At 45.3% G+C, this 18,257-nt stretch overlaps 1 protein-coding gene across 1 annotated transcript in view; it reads right to left on the bottom strand.

Moving 5' to 3' along the window:
• Positions 1-18,257, bottom strand: part of NRXN3 (neurexin 3) — a 1,627,094-nt gene that overhangs the window by 1,356,219 nt on the left and 252,618 nt on the right. The window contains exon 5 of the mRNA XM_064486155.1: positions 2,185-2,214. Coding sequence (XP_064342225.1) covers positions 2,185-2,214 — 30 coding nt within the window. The remainder of the gene's footprint in view (positions 1-2,184; positions 2,215-18,257) is intronic.

The raw sequence follows: 18,257 nt of genomic DNA, 5'->3' as shown, positions 1-18,257 counted from the left end.
TAAACTACAAATTGCACCTTAAAATCTTAATGGCACTGACCACCCAGAAGAATTCTGCATTCTTTCTTGAAAACCCCTCTAAAGAGGAATTCACAATATCTGTGTCTGTCAGTCATTACTTCATTGCCTAAAGACTCTTCTTCTATAAGATGCCTGACTTACTCCCCAGAGCATATGTATGTACATGGGTGTGTCTGAATTCTCTACTTATACACACTTCAATGCTGGGTGCCCAAGAGAAGTTGAGGAGTGGGTGGAAAATTGGGTAAGGTATACAACACAGGTTTTCCAGATGCTTTTCACCGCAGTGTTGGGATTTAGCCCTCCAAAATGCCTGTGCTGTATCAGTGGGTGTGAAATAAGCCAAATCAAGATTAAATCAGTCCCCAGCAGCCTGTCCATCTGCCTGGACTCTATCCTATGACGGCAGCTATATGATGCACTCAGACCTCCAAGCCACTGTAAAAGCTGGGAAAATGCCTCAAGGGCAGCTGGGAGCATAAGATGAGAGAACGTAGGAGGGTATCTTGCCAGCAGGACTCTGAGGGCCTGCTTTTTCTGATGGAACTTGTTATCAAAGTCAGGCCACCAAAGTCCAGCAATTCCTAGAGCTTGGGTCTTCCCACTTTGTAGAGATATGCTCTCTCTCAAACTACCCAGACACCAGGTCGACATCAAGAGCACCCCCCATTCATAGTCACTTCACAGTTACCCCGCTGTAGCGAGACAACTGCTCTCACTCACCGACAAGTAGAATAGAGAGGCTTCATCCCAGCCTCTTCCAGAGCCCCATCTAACACTGGCGAACACACCTGACCCCCTCCCTCCAGCTCTGTCCTTTGACATCTGCTCTAGACCAGATCCTGTCTTCACTGAAATGTCCAGAGTCCACAGCATGGATCTTGGCTTAGGTCTGGAGGATACACTTCTGTTGGTAAAGTGTGTTTCCTCCTTGTCCTGCTTTATCAACTCAGGATTCTCTCAACTGCCCACCTCTGCAGCCACCTAGACACCATCAATAAACTTCTCTCAGCCCTGGGTGGTTCCTTGATCTGATCATATTCTCCCCTTTATGGCCACACTGTCTGGTGGATCCAGTATAAGGAAATGGGAGCCAGAGTGGGGGTAGGGGGGAGTTGCCCTCCAGTGCTGCCCCATCCTCTTCAAAAGATCAAGAAAAATAGTAGAACATGGAAATACCCCCTCTTCCTCTTTTCTTTGGTCCTCCAAAAAAGGCACTGGGTCCCATGTCTATTTTGAAAAGAAACAGACAAGAGAAATTAAAGTACGGTCTTTTGGTGTCAGAGCAAGGCAGATAGATCAATTGTGCAGTCATCCCAAAGCTCAGAAGAAACACAATAGTAGCAATTGAACAGTGAAGAAAAAGACAATTTTAAGTAGGCTCAGTTCTTGAATTCTGATTTAAGCTGATAATATGGAAAATTTTTATTTAGGAGGAAAAGGCTTCATTCACAGCCCACCCTGTGCTTAGCTGAGCTGGATTTCCTGCACAGTTCATTCCCTGCATAATTGAATATTTTAGGTTGCAGATGCTGAATTTACAGATCTTTATATGCAGTTTTCTTCAGGGCGTATAATGAGTTAGAATTCTGCCATGAGGACATTAGCATGTTCTTTCGGTGGTTTTTGCTTTTATACAAAACTGAAAACAGTCAAACCCCTAAGGGCTTCCTTTGACCACGAGGGGCTGAAAGTCATTACATTGGGGAGTGGGATGGAGGGAAGACAAAAAGCAAACCTTTACTCAGGGTAAAATTCAGGGAGAAACCCAGCTCCTCTCCCCCAACCTGGGGCCCCAGCATGGGGTGTACGGAAGAAGTTAACTGCTCTGCTGCTCTGAAATTAGCTTCATTCACCCCCATTATTGACACCGTCATGGCTTGTTTCATGCTTCTTTCTCAGAGGCAGCCTGGCAGGGCCAGCACCCAGGATGACAAATGGCGGTGCAGAATGGAAAAGCCAAGGGGATGATGGGGGCGGGAAACCACGATGCATTGGAAAGGTGCCCCCCGCCACAGGGTGGCCCTGCTGCCAGCCTGGCCCATGGCAGGAGGGACAGGCAGCAAATGGCCTGCCAGCGATTTTGAGGCTCTGAGCGACCAGCCAGAGGCACAAAGGCAAGCAACTCAGGCAGCTGCAGCACCACAAGCACAAAGCACCTACCTTGTTCACTCATCATGAGGTGGGAGAGGCCTTGAGGAAGGAAAAGAGGGGAGAAGAGGAGGAGGAGGGGGAAGGGAAGGAAAAAAGAAAGAAGACAAAGTTAGAATCCCAAATGCATTGCAATCTTCTCTTAATTTTCCAGTGGAAGAAGTGGTGGGGGCATCCATCCACACGTACACAGGAGCATGCAGCAAGCACTGGCATGCAGGGCCCGACTTCCAGGGCCAGCCAGTTCAAGGACCGTCTTTTGTTTGCTGAACTGCTCTGGGCCACACCCTGAGAACTTTCCTTTCACCGTTATTCTACACCATAGGTAAGATTTGAGATAAATCTGTTAAAGATTAGGTCTCTTAGGAAAGAGACTCCAGATGCCAGGCAAAGTCGGTTTCTTTCTTTCTTTTAAATTGTTTTTAATAGTAATACATGGTCACTGCAGAAACTTTGGAAAATTCAGAAAAGTTAAAAAGAAAAAAATCAGTTGTAATGCCACCATCCAGAGATTATCATCCAACTTCCCCCCACCTCCAGATACAGTATTCTTTTCTACAAAAATTCAATCATACTGCACATACCAAGTGAGTTCCTGCTTGCAAGGGGTGATTGGTCGACCTGATACTATTTCCTCTATCATCCTTGTCTTCACCCACCCAGTGACAAACACACCCCTTCCCTCCATGCCTTCTCCACCACCAGCTTTTCCTAAAGTCCCACAGCTTTGATCACGGAGGCCTAGCCAAGCACTGAATGGGTTAATGAAGGTGCACAAAGTCCCCATAAACAAATAGCACAACCTCTGGCTATGTTCTTATGGCAGTCAAACAAGGCTATTAAGAGCTCATTACTTCAAGGGAAGCATAAGCCTTGATAAATCTATTAAAAGAAAAGATTTCCAACTAGTGGCCAGCTGTATTGATTATTTGCTTCTTCCATTCCTTTTATTACTACTGGAGATATTTGACAAAATCCAGATCACCCCAGAGAACCTCTACCTAGAGTGAAATTCAGGGATATAGCAGATTAATAAAGGAGAAAAATCTCCGAAGTATGGAAATCTCTAAATGTTTTTGGAGATTACTAGAGATTTAGCAAAATACTCAAATGCAAAATATGGGTCAAGCAACTGACTTTTTAAAGATCAATGATATATTAAATCCATAGATAAATGTGCCGTAAATGTCATGGAATCAGTTTTTAAAAACAAATTTCATTAAACTATAATCATATTTTAAATGTATGTTTCTGATATTTATTTTTTGAGGCCTGGGATATTAATAATACTCATGGAGTGGAATCATGCCAAAGCAAATCATTCTCATGATTTGTTTTATTTAAAAAATTAATTTTTGGTCTTTTTTGGGAGAGGATAGTAAGAAGAGAGAACAAAGCTCTAGATTTGACTAAGAGAAGCCTGGGCAGAAGTAACTGTTCATAACTGTACCTGGTATTTCTGGACCATGCCATAGCAACCAGACCAAGCACACTAAGAGGGAGGATCTGAGGCAGGCAGGTGGGGTATGTGGAATGGAGAATAGAGACAGAACAGGTGTGTGAATTCACAGGAGGGTTAACAGCATTAAGAAATGAGAATAAGGAAGATCCAAGGAGATACCTAAGAATAAAATAGGGGTTAAGAATAAAAGGACAATCCTACTGTATTATGTACCTGAAATGTGCATGTTGACAGAATAGATCTTAAAGTTTCTCACCATAAAAAAGAAATGGTACTTATGTGACAAGATAGAGGTGTTAGCTAATTCTCTGGTCGGTAATTATCTTGCAATATATAAGTGTATGTAATCAGAATCTTGTATACTTTAAATTTACACAATGTTACATGTCAATTATATCTCGATAAAGTGGGGGAAATATTTTTTTAAATGAAATGATAAACAGTTTATACCTGCAATTAAAGATTAAAAAAAAAAAGATGAAAACAGGTGTTTGGCAGCTGGGAGGAGGTGTCAGAAGAGAGGAAGAAGGGAGAGCAAAAATTTACCACATGGAGAGGAAGCAGAACCCTTGGCAGTAAGAGGGTATCGGAAGCCCTGGAAAAGCCCCTACAGTTGGTCTCTTTTTCTGTACCACATGTGTTTCTTTAAAGCTGTGTTTCCCAAAGTGTATTTCATGGACCACCTCCATCAACCACCTTTGTGGTTGTGACATATAAATCAAATTTTGGTAAATTAAATTGTATGATAAATGCACTAAGAGGAATTGGATATTTAATGGAACCCTGCAGTGGATCCTTTTGTAAAAGGAAGAATCCTTTTAAAATGCAAATACCTACCACCTGTGTTTTTAAAATTTATATATGAACTTATCAGGTTTTATTAAGCTACATACATATGTAGTTGTAGTATTGTGACTCGAATAAAATGTACATATTTTTCATTTTATAAAAAAAAATTCTTAAATAGAAATATTAGGCCAGGAATGCAAATCGGGCATCCTGATGTCAAAACTTTGGTTTTTGCAGGCAATAAAGGAAAGCAGATATAAACAACTATAACAGGAAATAGCATGAGGGAGGAGAGAAGCTGTGTAACCATAATGTGGTTTAAGTCTTATTTTGCTTTTTAAGAAGGGGATTTTACCCCACTTCCAAGAGCTTTTACATTAGTATCTTCTCTTGTACAAACCTATCCCCTAAGCTTGCAGAGTTATGCCAAGAAACCAAGAATTCCAGAGGGTCCAGGTCTATTGTAATAGTCTGTTTCTCCCCCCTCTCATCCCCTAACACTCCTATTGCTGCAAAAAAAACCTCAGGTCCCCCCCTAAAGTGAATGGGAAAACCAACAATCAAACAAAAGCACTACCGTATTGTAAAGGCTGCATAAGGTAGTGGGATGCAAACAAGCATGATACACAGCTGCCGACCTCTAGGAGCTGAGTCTGGCTCGGAAGGTGTGTGTGTGTTTATATTTACACAAACACACATATGATATATATAGCGGTACCTGACAGTGAAGTGTAGGGGTTAAGGTCAAGGACTTCCGAGCCAGATTCAAATCCCACCTTCGTTACTTTCTAACTTGTAACCCTAGGAAAGTTGCTGAACATTTCTGTGTCTTGACTTCTGCATCTGTAAAATTTGGATAATTATCATGCCAAAATCATGGGTTGTTTTGAGGATTAAATAAATGAAAATATGTAAAGCTGTGCCTATACATGGTAAAGGCTATATAAGGGTCATTGTTGCTATTTTTAATATGCTATAAAAATATACTGATGTGTGAGGCAACACAAAGCTTAGTGCCTGACACACAGTAGGTGTTCAGTGTGTGTTTGGTGAATGAGGAATGCACGATGGGTAATTGCTAAGTGCCAAATGATGAATTCAGACAGTAAAGACCGTAGGACTGTGAGGAGGGCCCTGGGTGCACAGCAAAGGTTTCCGGAGGAAAGCAGGATTTAAAATATGTCTTGAAAGATGGTTTAGGATTTAAAGAGATGGAGGACATTCCAGGTAGCAGTGCCAGTCCCAAGACCACAAGGTGCATTTGTAAGGACTTCCCTGTCAACTTTCCAGAGCATCTAGGATGCTTCCAGGCACATGGTAGCTATGCAATACATGCTGTACAAATAACAGTTGAACACATATAAATAGTTCATATGAGGACAAAGTGAAAGGTGATCTTAAGGATGGGAGTATGGAACCATTGTATGAAGGCCTTGAGTTTCCAAGCTAAAGAAGATGGACTTGATCTTGCAGCTGATGGGAGACACTGAGGGTTAGTTGGCAAGAGAATGACCCAGGGAAAATGATGTTGAGGAAGATTGCTTTGGCAATGGTGTGGACAGGATGGATTAGAGGGAAAAGAGACAGAGGGAGAAAGATCAGTCATAGGCAGAGGGCCTAAATGAGTATCGTGGCATCAGGAAGGAAAAGGGAAAAAGAGGATTCAACAGGCTTTGGGAGACCGATGAGATGCTTCGGGGAAGGAATGGAGGGGAGACTGAATGAAGTATTGTCAGAAATAGGAAGGTGGGTTGGGTTTGGTAGATGGATTTGGAACGAGGGCAATAATGACTTCTGTTTTAGGCATGAGGAGTTGAAGAAACAGAAGAATCACTCAAGCAAAAATGTCTAGGGTGCATTTAACAACATAGGACTAAGGTCTACCAGAAAGTTAGGACAAATAGAAAAGTGTTATCATGGAAGAGAGGGTCTTTGCCCATGTAAGTGAATGAATCCTCAAAGAAAAATGGGCCAGAGAGCTGAGTCTTAATCTGGGAGGGATGGGGAATATTAAAATATCTGGAGGTTTATTTTTTTTTCATGCATATTCACATTAAAGTAAAATCTTATATTCAAAAAAAAAAGGAACTATATGGCTTTCCAATACAGATACAGAAAAATAATGCTCAAAAAATCTTAACTGAGAAGTATATAATTAGCAAGGAAGGAAAAGCAATCTATGCTGGCGGTGTGTTAATGGGGATGAAGAAGTGGGGAGTTGGGCAGGGAGTGAAGATCGGCCTTCTTATCAACCTCAGAAAGCGAGGGCCAGCAGCATCTCCCTGGACCACATAGCCAGCCCTGGGAATAGCACCTGGCTGGGTTTGGAGTTAGGCATTTAATCTGAGCCTGATGTTCAAGGGCTGCTAAAAGACATGGGCTGGAACAGGGGACTCAGGGAAGCCAGGGGACCACATCTTTCCAAAACAATTGCACCATTGGCTCTGGATTAGAACTGATCTCCAGTGAAGATTCAAAAGCCAGCTCCATAAAAGTTCACCTAATGGAGGAGGGTAGGGAACTTGGATGAGCCTTTGATAGTCAAGACATTGAGAATTTTCAATGCAGGATTCTTATGGAACTGCAATGCCTTTTTAAAAATAATTACAAAAACGAGAAAGCAGCTGAAATGTCTCCTATCTAGATGCCACACACCAACAAAGTGCTACCCTAGGGACCGTTCTGGTTCTCAAGAAGATCTCTGATATTTTTCGCCCTTCTCCTCCCTCTCTCTAGTGCTATATCCCTCCCCTCTTGTGCCCATCCATCTGTGGTGCACAGGTTCTCAGGGTCCACACAAGAACAAGAAGATTTCGAAAGAGATCTCCAGTAGGTAAGGCATACAAAGTTGAAACTGCCTTAGAACAGACTGCAAATCATATGTAGATAATATGCAAAACATACGTATGGCCCTCTAAATTATGTTACACCCTTTGGAAAAATCCCCATGGAGATAGCTGATTTTGCAGCTTGGGAGAATGGAAATGGCTACGAAAGAAAAGTCATCTGTAAGCAGCAGTGGCCATCATGAAGCCTGTTGTGAAAATGACTAATATAGAGAATAGAAACCATTTACTGAAATAGGAGAGAGGAAGACACACAATGTTCAGGAACCAGGCCAGAAGTTGAAGGCCTCCATCATTTAAGCTAATACTGTCTCCCCCTCAAACCTATAATATCCCACTCCCTTCAGATGGTTTTCGATCCATCCTTCCTTCCTTCACTCTGGCTGGGTAACTGGGGAAAGTATTTCAGGGGAGGAAGTCACCCACGGAAGAAAAAGTTCAGAGTGAAAAAAAAAGCAGATTACCTCTGCCAAGACTTTTCTCTCATTCACTTTCAGGATAACTTTTCTCCCCATGTAAAATCCACACATATCATCTCTTTCTCCATACTAAAGTAGAGAAATGAAATGTCACTAATTGCCGTAAGTGCCAAGTGCCAACGTTGAATTTTTATGAAGCCACAAGTACTTTTTAAAAGAGTAATTACATAAAATCAGAAGGTAATGGAAACATTCACCCGATGTTTCCGGAGGAACTAAGGAGATGGTGAAGGTGGTGGGGGGTGGGGCCTGACATCTAAGAGAGAAGCCACAAGTGACAACCGAGCCTGCAGGGTAACCAGGAATTTGGAAAAGAGAGAAGGGGAAAGAAGAAATACATATCTTACCATTTTAAGCACTTAAAATAAAGGGAATTCAGTTACTTTAGTAAAAATTACAACAGTAGCTAATATCTGTTGCCCGTTACTATAGACAAGGTATGGCTATGTGTCATGTCTTTAGATACATAGCTACAGGAAAGGCATTGCCATAATTCTGATTTTACAGGACCTAGAACCAAGACCCTACTACGTAGTAAGGGGTGAAATGTAGATTCTAGCCAGCAGATGGATCCTCCAGGCTGGGTGGTAACCATGACACTAGCTATCCTGTCTACTTCAGTGCTGGTGAAGGGAGGAGACATGTCTTGGAGAATTCAGGAACAGAAAATAGCCTCTGGACATTAATTCAACTTCACTTACAACCCTGGTGCAGCGTGATTTAAGAAGCACTGGGGGAGCCCTTTTAAATAAGTGGCCACTATCTCCCTCTACTCAATCCTCATCCTTAGATTCAACTAAAATAGGGAGCTTTTCCTTTCCCAGGTCATTTCTTGGAGTTATTAAGCCATTTCCCTCATTAAAATGCAAATCTGAACATGAGCCAAACTCAGACTCTCAGTCACTGACACTGTCCTGGGAAGCCAAGCTTAAGATCTTTCTTCAAAGACAGGGGTGGCATGTGGACGTGTGAATAAAGGAAGGATGGAGACATGCAGTCACAGGTTGAGGAAGTCTGCCACCATGGGCAGGAGGGAAGGCATAAGGGGAGGATGCAGGGCATGGGCTGGGACTGGGGGAGAAGGATGCTTAAAAGGAAGAGGTGGGGTTGGAAGGAAACCTCCACCTAGTTCCACAGTCGTGCCTCAGACCAGCCCTTCTGCAGGCAACTCCCTGACCTTCATCATGGACTTCAGTTTCCTTGTCCTACCTGGGGTTCCCCAGTGGCTCACAGCAGACCCTAGGCCTGCTCAGCATTTTGATCAATGAATTGGCTGAGAATATTCATGGTATGCTGTCTGGACGTTGTAATGAACTAAAGCTGAAAAGAATAGCTATTTCATCAGGTACTGGAATCAGGGTCCAAAAGATGTAAGCAGGCAAAGGAGAAATTTAATTTTAAGGGACAAATGTAAATTGTGGCACTTAAGCATAACCTCCTACCTGCCATCCCCGCCCCTACAAATCACAAACAAAAAGGAGTGAATAGTCCCACCTCTTCTCAAGCACTGACTGTACCAAACCCCGGGTTTTGGTTCACAGAAGACTGCCATACATCAGGAGAGGCATTAACAAAGTGAGAATGTCCAAAGGAGAATAATTGAATGGTCAGAGGTCTAAAAGTATGTCACATGTAGAACGGCTGGAGGAACTGCTGCATACAGCCCAAACAGGAGAGAGCTGGATGAGGACGTGAGAGGTGCCTTGAAACGTTTTGAAAGTTGCACGTGCACGATGAAGGAGCAAGCACATTCGGCAAGATGAAGTGGGGGAGTAACTCGGGAAGTTTCACTTGCTGGAATGCCATAGAAAAGAGTCAAAGTAGGGTTTTAGAAGATAACTACCAAATATCCATTCCACCTCTAAGATGTAGAGTCTCTGTGAACCAAGATGATCTAAGAAGAGGCCAAGCAACCACTTACTGGGTTGTACCACATGGAATTGCTGGTATTCGACAGGTTTTGATTTGACCTACAAAACTGATAATTTTAAATGGTTCAAACAGATACCCTGAGAACACTACCCATAATCAAAAAGGTAGGCATGAAACAAGGCTTCAACAAATCACCCAGCAGCAATCAGGAATGGACCCTTGGGAAGATCAGCCATTCACATGTATGATTTTGGGTTTTCCATTAGCCTTGCCCAGTACTGGGGAATAAAGTGAATAGTTGGACTGATGTCAGTGATGGTTTCCAGAAGGGAGCGTGTTGCTATTTCTCCAAGGCAGGTGCCACCCAGATCCCAGCCTCTGGGTTTGCCCTTCCACAAGGCCAACACATTCCATCCTCACCACTAAGCCCTTAGTAGGATGTAACTGTACTAGTCCACTCGCTATCTGCCTCTAGACCAGCTTCATTCTTACAGCATGGTAGCTGGACTGAACAGAAAGTATTCCTTCAGTGGCACCCGTGAATCGCCAATGGCGTCCGTAAGGCATCGCCACAGGGAAGAGGAAGGAATGTCTATAGTACCTCCCCCATCTATTCCATCTCTTTAGCAGGGGACCGAGGAGGACGGTTTCCTCGTTCATGAATACTGTGGAAGGAGGAGAGACAAAGGCAGTCACGCTTGTCACTCCAAGGGTTAGAGGATCAGCAATTGTGGCTTCTAGACAAGACTCTTGCCAAAGAAGAGGAAGTCCTTGCTCTCCAGCCGTCACGAACATCTCTAACATACCTCTTCATTCATGAATGACAGGAAGCTGGAAGGGATAGCAGTTGTGCCAGATGAAAGAACTCTATCCAAATAGACCACAGTGTGCTGTATTTTAAAAATCTAGGGCTGAATTTAACAAAATCAAAGAAAGGTCTCAAGATTAAGTCAAATAAATCAATTGCACCAGTGCAGGAAAGAGAGAGGAATGGCTTAGCAGCAGTGCACACAGAATAGTGAAGGTTTTCAGTGACTTTAAGTTCAATTTAATACTATAGTCATTAAAAAAAGAAGTAAGGTGTTTGGTGCTGCTGTTAATAGATGTAGAGAGTTTAGGAAAAGGGAGCAATGGGACCCCTCTATAACCATCTGGTTGCAGTATGTCCATAATACTGTACGTGGTGTGGGCATTCTTCTTTGGAAAGGATACCAAAAAATGTAATTTTTCAGAAAACAATGATCTGGATGAAAGAACTCAAAGCCTTGTATGAGAATGCCCAAAGAAACTGGAGATGTGTTAGCCTTTAGAAAGGAAAACCCTTGAAGACAAAAGCCCTGTCTTCAAACACTGGGAGTGTAATTAGATCTATTCTGTGTGTCCCCAAGGGCTGGAAGCAACACAGGTGGTGAAACCTATGGTGACTCAGAATAAAGGAACACTTAGTGTGTTAGAATGCCTAAAGGAGCAGAGTTTCTCATCAGTGTAGGGGTTCAAGCTGAGTCTGAATAAACTCTTATGAAGAGACTCAAAAATAAGGTGCACAGAGATCTTGACAACCTTTTGGGTCCTTTCCATCTCCAAAATGCAAAATTTATGAACACATACAATATGGCAGGTAGTGGGGATGCAGGCATGGATAAGTTTCTGTTTTCAAAGAGTAAGGGACTCCCTGTCCTTCAAGAGCCCATGGTGGCCGATGTGAGCATGTAGGGGTTAATACCCAGCTGGCTATGGTATAGTGTATAATGATGAGGCCTCTGCTATCCCACGACCTAAGGTGCCACCGGAGCTCAGACAAAAAGGGATCATTCGTCCCATTCTCCTTTCCACCTCCTCATCCCCACCCACTCCCCTCCCTTAATTTATGGAGGGTATAAAACAGTGGCTGATGCTGAAGCTTTCAAATCCCTTCACTTTCCTTGGAAACACTGGTTCTCAAACTTTGGTCACATGAGATCACCTTGATGAGCCTGGATCTCATTCACTAGCTCTCCAGGTGATTTTGATGATTACCAGACTTTGCAAACTACCACTCTAAATTATCCAAAACCTGGATTCAAACTCCAGCTCCACTTCTTACTAACTGTGGGATTTCGAGCAAGTTAACTTATTCTGTGCCCTTTTTCCTGTAAAATATCTGCATCTCACTTGTAAAATGCTTTCTGAGGATCACTGTGCAACCATGTATGACTAGCACTTGGCATGGCACATAGGGAGGGTTCGAAAGCTTGCGGTCATTATCCAGGAGACTGGTATATCTAGGCTCACTCTGTGTCCCCTACGACCCCCATCTCTTGCCAACATCATTTCTCCAGTAAGCTGGCTGGTCTAGCAGGCTGCCTGCCCAGGCATCCTCAGATGCCTCCCTCCACGGTCACAGTTAGCTGACTGGCCCCACAAGGGCACCAGCCGCATTCCATCGCCCCACTACTCCTGAGGCCTAGCCCCGCAAACTGACTAGCTTAGCCAGGCCCTTTTCAGAGCCTCCTAGGCAAGTCTCCAGACTGGGAGGGTCTCCGAGGCTGCCAATAACAGGCTGTGTGACTTAGCTGAGTTACATGGAAGTTCTGTGGCCTGTTTCCTTTCCTGTCCAAAGAAGGAGTTGGTCTGGGATAGTTTCTCTTTGGTCTCGCCAGTGGCATTTTGAGCAGCACAGTCTTTGGATGAGAGTCTCCTATATGTTACAGCACATTTAGCATTCACTGCCCCTTCCTCCTAAATGCCACCAATGCCCCCTCATTGGAGCAACAAATACCCGTCCTACACATTTGGCAGGGCCATGGGGAGGGGCAGTACTATCCTGTGGAGACTAGAGGATCACTTCAGTGGTTTTTCCAGCTCTAACTCTGCCCTTGCCTTCCAGAACTGAGAAGCAAACTGGGACCATAACCAGCACTCCAGTGAGTCTGCTTTGCCAAGACAAGACAGTAAAGGAGGCGATTTTTAAAGGCTCTAGAAAAAGGCACCAAGGCCTAGTAATCTTCCTTGAGTTAGCCGAAGCTGGAGGCACACTGGGAAGCAGCTCCTTACTCACACTTACTCAACAAGAGCAGCTACGGGAGCCAAGGGTGTCTTTCCGGGCCCCAGCCGGGCAATTGGCTGGGAGCTGAGCACTGTTAGCCCAGCCAAGGGCCCCCTTCCAATCCAATTATGCACAGCAGTGGTGGATTTCCCTGCAGCCTGCATCCCCGACTGGGCTGAGCCCAAGATGGGCACTGAATAAACACTGGTTTAATTACTTTCTGTTTCAGGGTGAACCCCAATAAAAAAGCAGACTGTTTTTCAAAGGAGTGTTGGGTAAAACAAAGAGCTGAGTCCTCAGCACTATTTATTCATTGAGCAAGTGCTTATTCCATGCCTACAACGTACTGGCACTGTTCTAGGCTGGGATCGCACAGTAGTCAAACGGATTGTACCTTTGTCGGGGGCACGTCCTGGTGGAACTCCCTATGAGACATCTCCAGGGCCAGACAGACCAGGGTTTGCATCCTGCTCCACCACTTTTTACTGAGTGGGACTGGTGAGTTCAGTTAACATCCCTGAGTGTCAGATTGTTCCTGGGTGAAATGGGTCTAATGCAGAATCTACCTCCTGGGCATGTCAAAAGAATTAACCGATGCATGCAAAATCTTAGCATATCAGTGCCTGGCTCAAAATACAAGCTCAATAAATGTCAGGTGCTTTTCCCAATAAATAAGGAAGAAAAGTAAGTGGGACTATTGCCCAAAAGAATAGGAAAGAAAAGACAAAATATATAACGGGTACCACTGGAGTGAGGAGCTGTCAGACTTTGGTAATGGAGGGGAAGGCATTTTCCTGAATCCTTCTCCCCAAGGTGTCTCAGTTAGATGGCCAAATCACAGATCCTCAGAATGGAAGGAGCCTGAGATGTCCTCTGATTCAAAGTAGCCTGATGCCCAGATAGGTTAATGACTTACCCAAGGCCACACAGCTCCTGGGGAAAATGACAGAACCAGAGGGAGGCAGAATGGCAAAGCAGAGATCCCAGATCTGCATTTAAATGCTGATAACCTACCATACTTGCTTCTGGCCTTGGGCGAAGGATACAATGTTTTGGAGCCCAAGGTTCTTCACCCATGAAGACATAAGGACCTGGCGCATGGTGGGTCCTCCATAAGTATCAGTCCCTTTCCGCCCTCTTACTGGGATTTCTTGGCCTCACTTGAAAGCAATGGTGGACTTGATCTAAGTTTGAGGGACCGCTTCACTGGAAGCATAAAGATGAGGACGGATGGGAGAGAGAGCGACAAGAAGAGAACAGCAGGGGTGTTAGAGGGGTCTGCAGCGCAGCCGGGGGTCATGCCTCTGAATAATCAGAGGGACCAACACACAGGCAAAAGAACGTTTCTTTTGTTTTTAAACCTCTCTGAGCCTGTCTTCATTTGTAAAATGGAAGCCCGTGTGGAAAGGATCAAACAAGATAACTTATAATAATAGCTAATTGCTTACTACGTGCCAGGCACTGTTCTAAAGACTTGACATGTGTGAGCTCACAGAATCTTCACAACAGCCCTGTAAGGTAGGTACTTACTGTCCCCATTTTATAGATGAGGAAAATAGGGCCCACAAAGGAAAGGTCATCTGAACAGGCCACACTGGTCCTGGGATGGAGGCAGGATGTCAACCCAGGCATCTGGTTCCCAGCCTGTGCCCTAACCCAGAAGTGGCAAACTTTCACTGTAAAGAGCCAGATGGTAAATCTGCTAGGCTTTGCCGGCCGTCGGGTCTGTGCTGCACCCCGCCTTTGCAGAGCAGCCGTGGACAATACAGAAATGAACAAGCATGCCTGCATTCCAGTAAAACTTTATTTACGAACACTGAAATCCGAATTTCACAAAATTTTTGCATTACAAATTATTCTTCTTTTGATTGCTTTTAACTATTTAAAAAGTGAAAAAATCATCCTTAGCTCAAGGTCATGTGAAAGCGGGCAGCTCTCTTGCCTCATGGCATGTAAACTTTTATATGGGACATGCCTGAACAGTGAGCTGTCCAGACCAAGTGTCCACTCCCTCTCCTTTCCCTAACCTCGTTCTCCCTCTTAGCCCCTAACAACCCAGAAAGCGGATGTTTCACTCTGTGTCAGGCAGAAGAGATGAGGACTAGGGCTTCAGCCAGGCGGGCAGCACCTTCCTCAGTAAACACAGCTCTGTTGTCCCCAGAGGTGAAGAGAGGCTGGGAATTTTAGGTCAGCATGTCTCCAACTTTAATGGGCAGACCTCTGGGGGTCTTGGGCAAATGCAGGTTCTGACTTCACAGGTCTGGGGTGAAGCCTGAGATCCTGCCTTTCTAATGGGCTTCTGGGTGAGGCTGATGCTGCTGGTCCTGTGGGTCGCCTCCTGGAGCAGCCAGCTTGGAGATGAAGACCTCTGTGTCTATAAACACAGGTCAGACATGGCAGGTGCTGCCTCTTGGCTTTGGGTGCAGAACAGTGTCCCTCAGGCTGGACTGGGGGACTCCCTGAAGACAGGGCAGGGCTCAGAATAAGTCAGCAGGTCTGCCCTCCAAGGATAGCACTGAAATGGCTTCAACTGGAGGGGAGACAATGAGGGGCAGAGATGGAGAGCACCAGAGGGACATCTGAGGGAAGGCCGGCGTTCTTGGGTACTTATGGCAACAGCAGACCGAAGCCCCCTCCTCCTGCGCCTGCCAGGGCTCTGATGGACCGAAGCAAGAGGCCTATTTCCTCATCAGGCTTCTGAATAACTAGGGCACTTCCACAAGGTCACAGTTATTCATTTAAATTCCAGCTCTAATCAGCAGGCAGAGCCTGAGAAATTATCCCTTCTGAGGAGAGGAGCTGTCGTTGGAGCACCGTCAACAGCCGCCCACCCCCAACCCTGGCCTGGAGGGAGACCTGTCCGGGAAGGGGTGGCAGTGGCCTCACAACCCCAGGCCCTAGCACTGTCCCCTGCCTCCTAGGTCCTCCCTTGACCCCACCCTCTTCCTCACCTCCAAAGGACTTCCTCTCCCCTTGGCAGAGAGTTCCAGAACACACGGGAAGTGGGGAGAGGGCTGAGAGTGGACACAGTTCAGCACGGCTGGGATGGACTACTCCTGCCCCATAGGCAGCCCAGTGACAAATCCTCATGGGCCAGGAGCACAGGATAAGCACCTGACAGGAATCCCTGCTGGGCCACGTGGCTTTTCGGATGTCCCTTCCCCACCCTGGGCCTCCATTTCCTCCTCTGAGGAGTAAGAGAGTCACAATCCTTAGACAGGATTTGAGCTCCAACATGACTTGGGACCCTTAGACCCACACTGCCCTGGTGCTTACGGCCACACCTTCTGCTCAGTAAATATTGTTGAGGTCCGACTATGGTGCCACAACAATGCAGAGTTGGGAATGCAGACACAGATAAGGTGCACCCCTGGCCCACAACTCTGCCTTGGAAATGCCAGGGTTTTGAAGAAAAGGGCACAGGCTTTGGTGGCAGACAGATCTGAGATTTGGGTTTGTACTAGCAGCTGGCGGCTGTGAGCAGTTACTGGAACCTCTCTGCGTCTCCTGTTCCTCTTCTCGAGTGAGGATGGTAACACTTGACCAGAGGGACTGATGTGAATAGGTAAGTAAGAGCAGGCCTGGGAGGCATCCGAGCTGAGTGTCTCTCACCTCCTTCAGGCCAGCACACCGCAAATGCCTGTTGCTACTTTATTCTCTTGAACTTCCTGCCCGCGGACTAGGAGCGGGGGCTGTGGATTTTCCCACGTGGAAGTCCAGCGAAGTATCGCCTGCGCCTTTTCTCCTACGTGTCCAGGACACTGTCTCCGAGTCTCCAGCCCAAATCCTGGACCTTGGGAAAGGTGTTGCATGCCAGGCCCCATCTCTGACTGCATTTTACAGTAGGGTTACTTCTAACCAATCTCCTCAACGTGTAAAATTAATCAATTAATCAACTGTCCCTTTACAGTCTTCTATGGCCCCTGGCTAAACAGTTACATTAGCTCATAAAACCCCCAATTTGTCTTCCTGCGGGGAAGGAAAAAGCCATCACAGAACCACTAAAGGTCTCTTGATTCAGAGCCACAGCACTGCTGGCTCCAGGTTGCCTGGCCAGGGGTTGAGAGAGTGGGAGCCCGCCGCTGACCTCAGCCAGGGCCGGGCAGCACAGGCTGCCTCCTGCCACGTCCAGGACCACGGGGGAAATTTCTGGACAGGGGACTGGCTTCAGGCTCAGAAAGCACAACCAAAGCAAAGAGTCAGTGGGATGACAGGATTGGTATCAGCTCTTGACACCTCAAGGGCAGGATGGAGAGTGCCAAGATTGGGAGTCAGCCTGGAACCCCACACGTGGCCCTGCTGCTCAGTGACCGGGTGACCACAGCACAGCACTTAACCTCCCAGCCTCAACTTCCTTAGAAGACAAATGGGGCTCAGGCAATACACCTCAGAGGGCTATGAAGAGAATAAAGTGAGATAACGGCCGTGAAATTGAGACAGCATGTGTTGTGCTGGTGATACTTGCTGTTTTTTAAGGTAGGGTCACCCACTGACCTCCACCCCTGTGAAGAGATGGAGGGGAGCCTTTGGGTCCACAGCGTTCCACCCCACCAGGACCAGCACGGCGCCTTTGTGAGAATCAGAAGGGGGTACCCCCAGGTCAGAGGCAGCCCTGTGGGTGCAGATGTGACGAAATGCAGACTGGATTTTGATCCCCATGCATACCGTGAGCTGGGAGCCGCCGTGCTGGGCATAAGTCTAAGTGGACACCCTGGGTCATTCCTGCTGTGAACCAGGAAGAGGAAGGGGGTGGGCCAAGTGGCACTTTCACAAACAAAGCTTTTGGTGTTGGGCTTGCTCCCTGACTTCCTTAAAGTATCCTGGAAAACATCAGCTCAGCAGAGAGGCCTTCCTGGACCACCCTTCATAAATTAGCAACTTCGTTTTTACCTGCTTCATTTCTCTCCATAGCACTTATCACCTACCACCTGATGCAATATTATATGTAATATACATTTATGTATTATATATAATATGTGTGTATATATATGTGTGTGTGTATAGTATATATTATATAATATATAATGTGTGTGTGTATATATTACATATATTAGTTTCTTGTCTGTCCCTATCTATAATAAAAGATCCATGAGGTCAGGGATGTTCTTCTATTTTGTTCACTGTTTTATCCCTAGGGCCTAGAACAGTGCCTGGTACATTGTAGGTTCTCTATAAAAAACTATTTGTTGAGTGAGTGACTGAACTGAAATATTATTAAATAGAAAGAATAAATGTAATGATATCTTCCTAGGAAATGCTTTCCTGTGCTTTGGTTCAAACACCAATTATTTTCAAAGGTGGGTGTTAGGCAGAAGGAAATAGAGGCAGGGAAACCTGCGTATTCACTAGGGATAACCTGATTATCCTCTTATGTTGTGTAACATCCCATATAGATCAATGATCAGAAACGCTACTTAAGTCTGGTTGATTCTTTTATATAGTCAAAAGCAATAAAGGATACATTCATTTGGGGAAAGGGCTACTAATAAAGCAAATGTCACATTACCTCTGAGCAAAAATAAACAATAGTCCCACTAGGAAATACTTATGAGATCTTCAAGCGGAGAGAAATTCAACGATGGGACCCAGCACATTCCAACAGAGTATGCATG

The sequence above is a fragment of the Camelus dromedarius genome, chromosome 5 (assembly GCF_036321535.1).
Source record: "Camelus dromedarius isolate mCamDro1 chromosome 5, mCamDro1.pat, whole genome shotgun sequence".
In the NCBI taxonomy this organism is placed as follows: domain Eukaryota; kingdom Metazoa; phylum Chordata; class Mammalia; order Artiodactyla; family Camelidae; genus Camelus; species Camelus dromedarius.
Note: the sequence above shows the minus strand (reverse complement) of the source record. Positions and strands in the feature narration are given on the sequence as shown.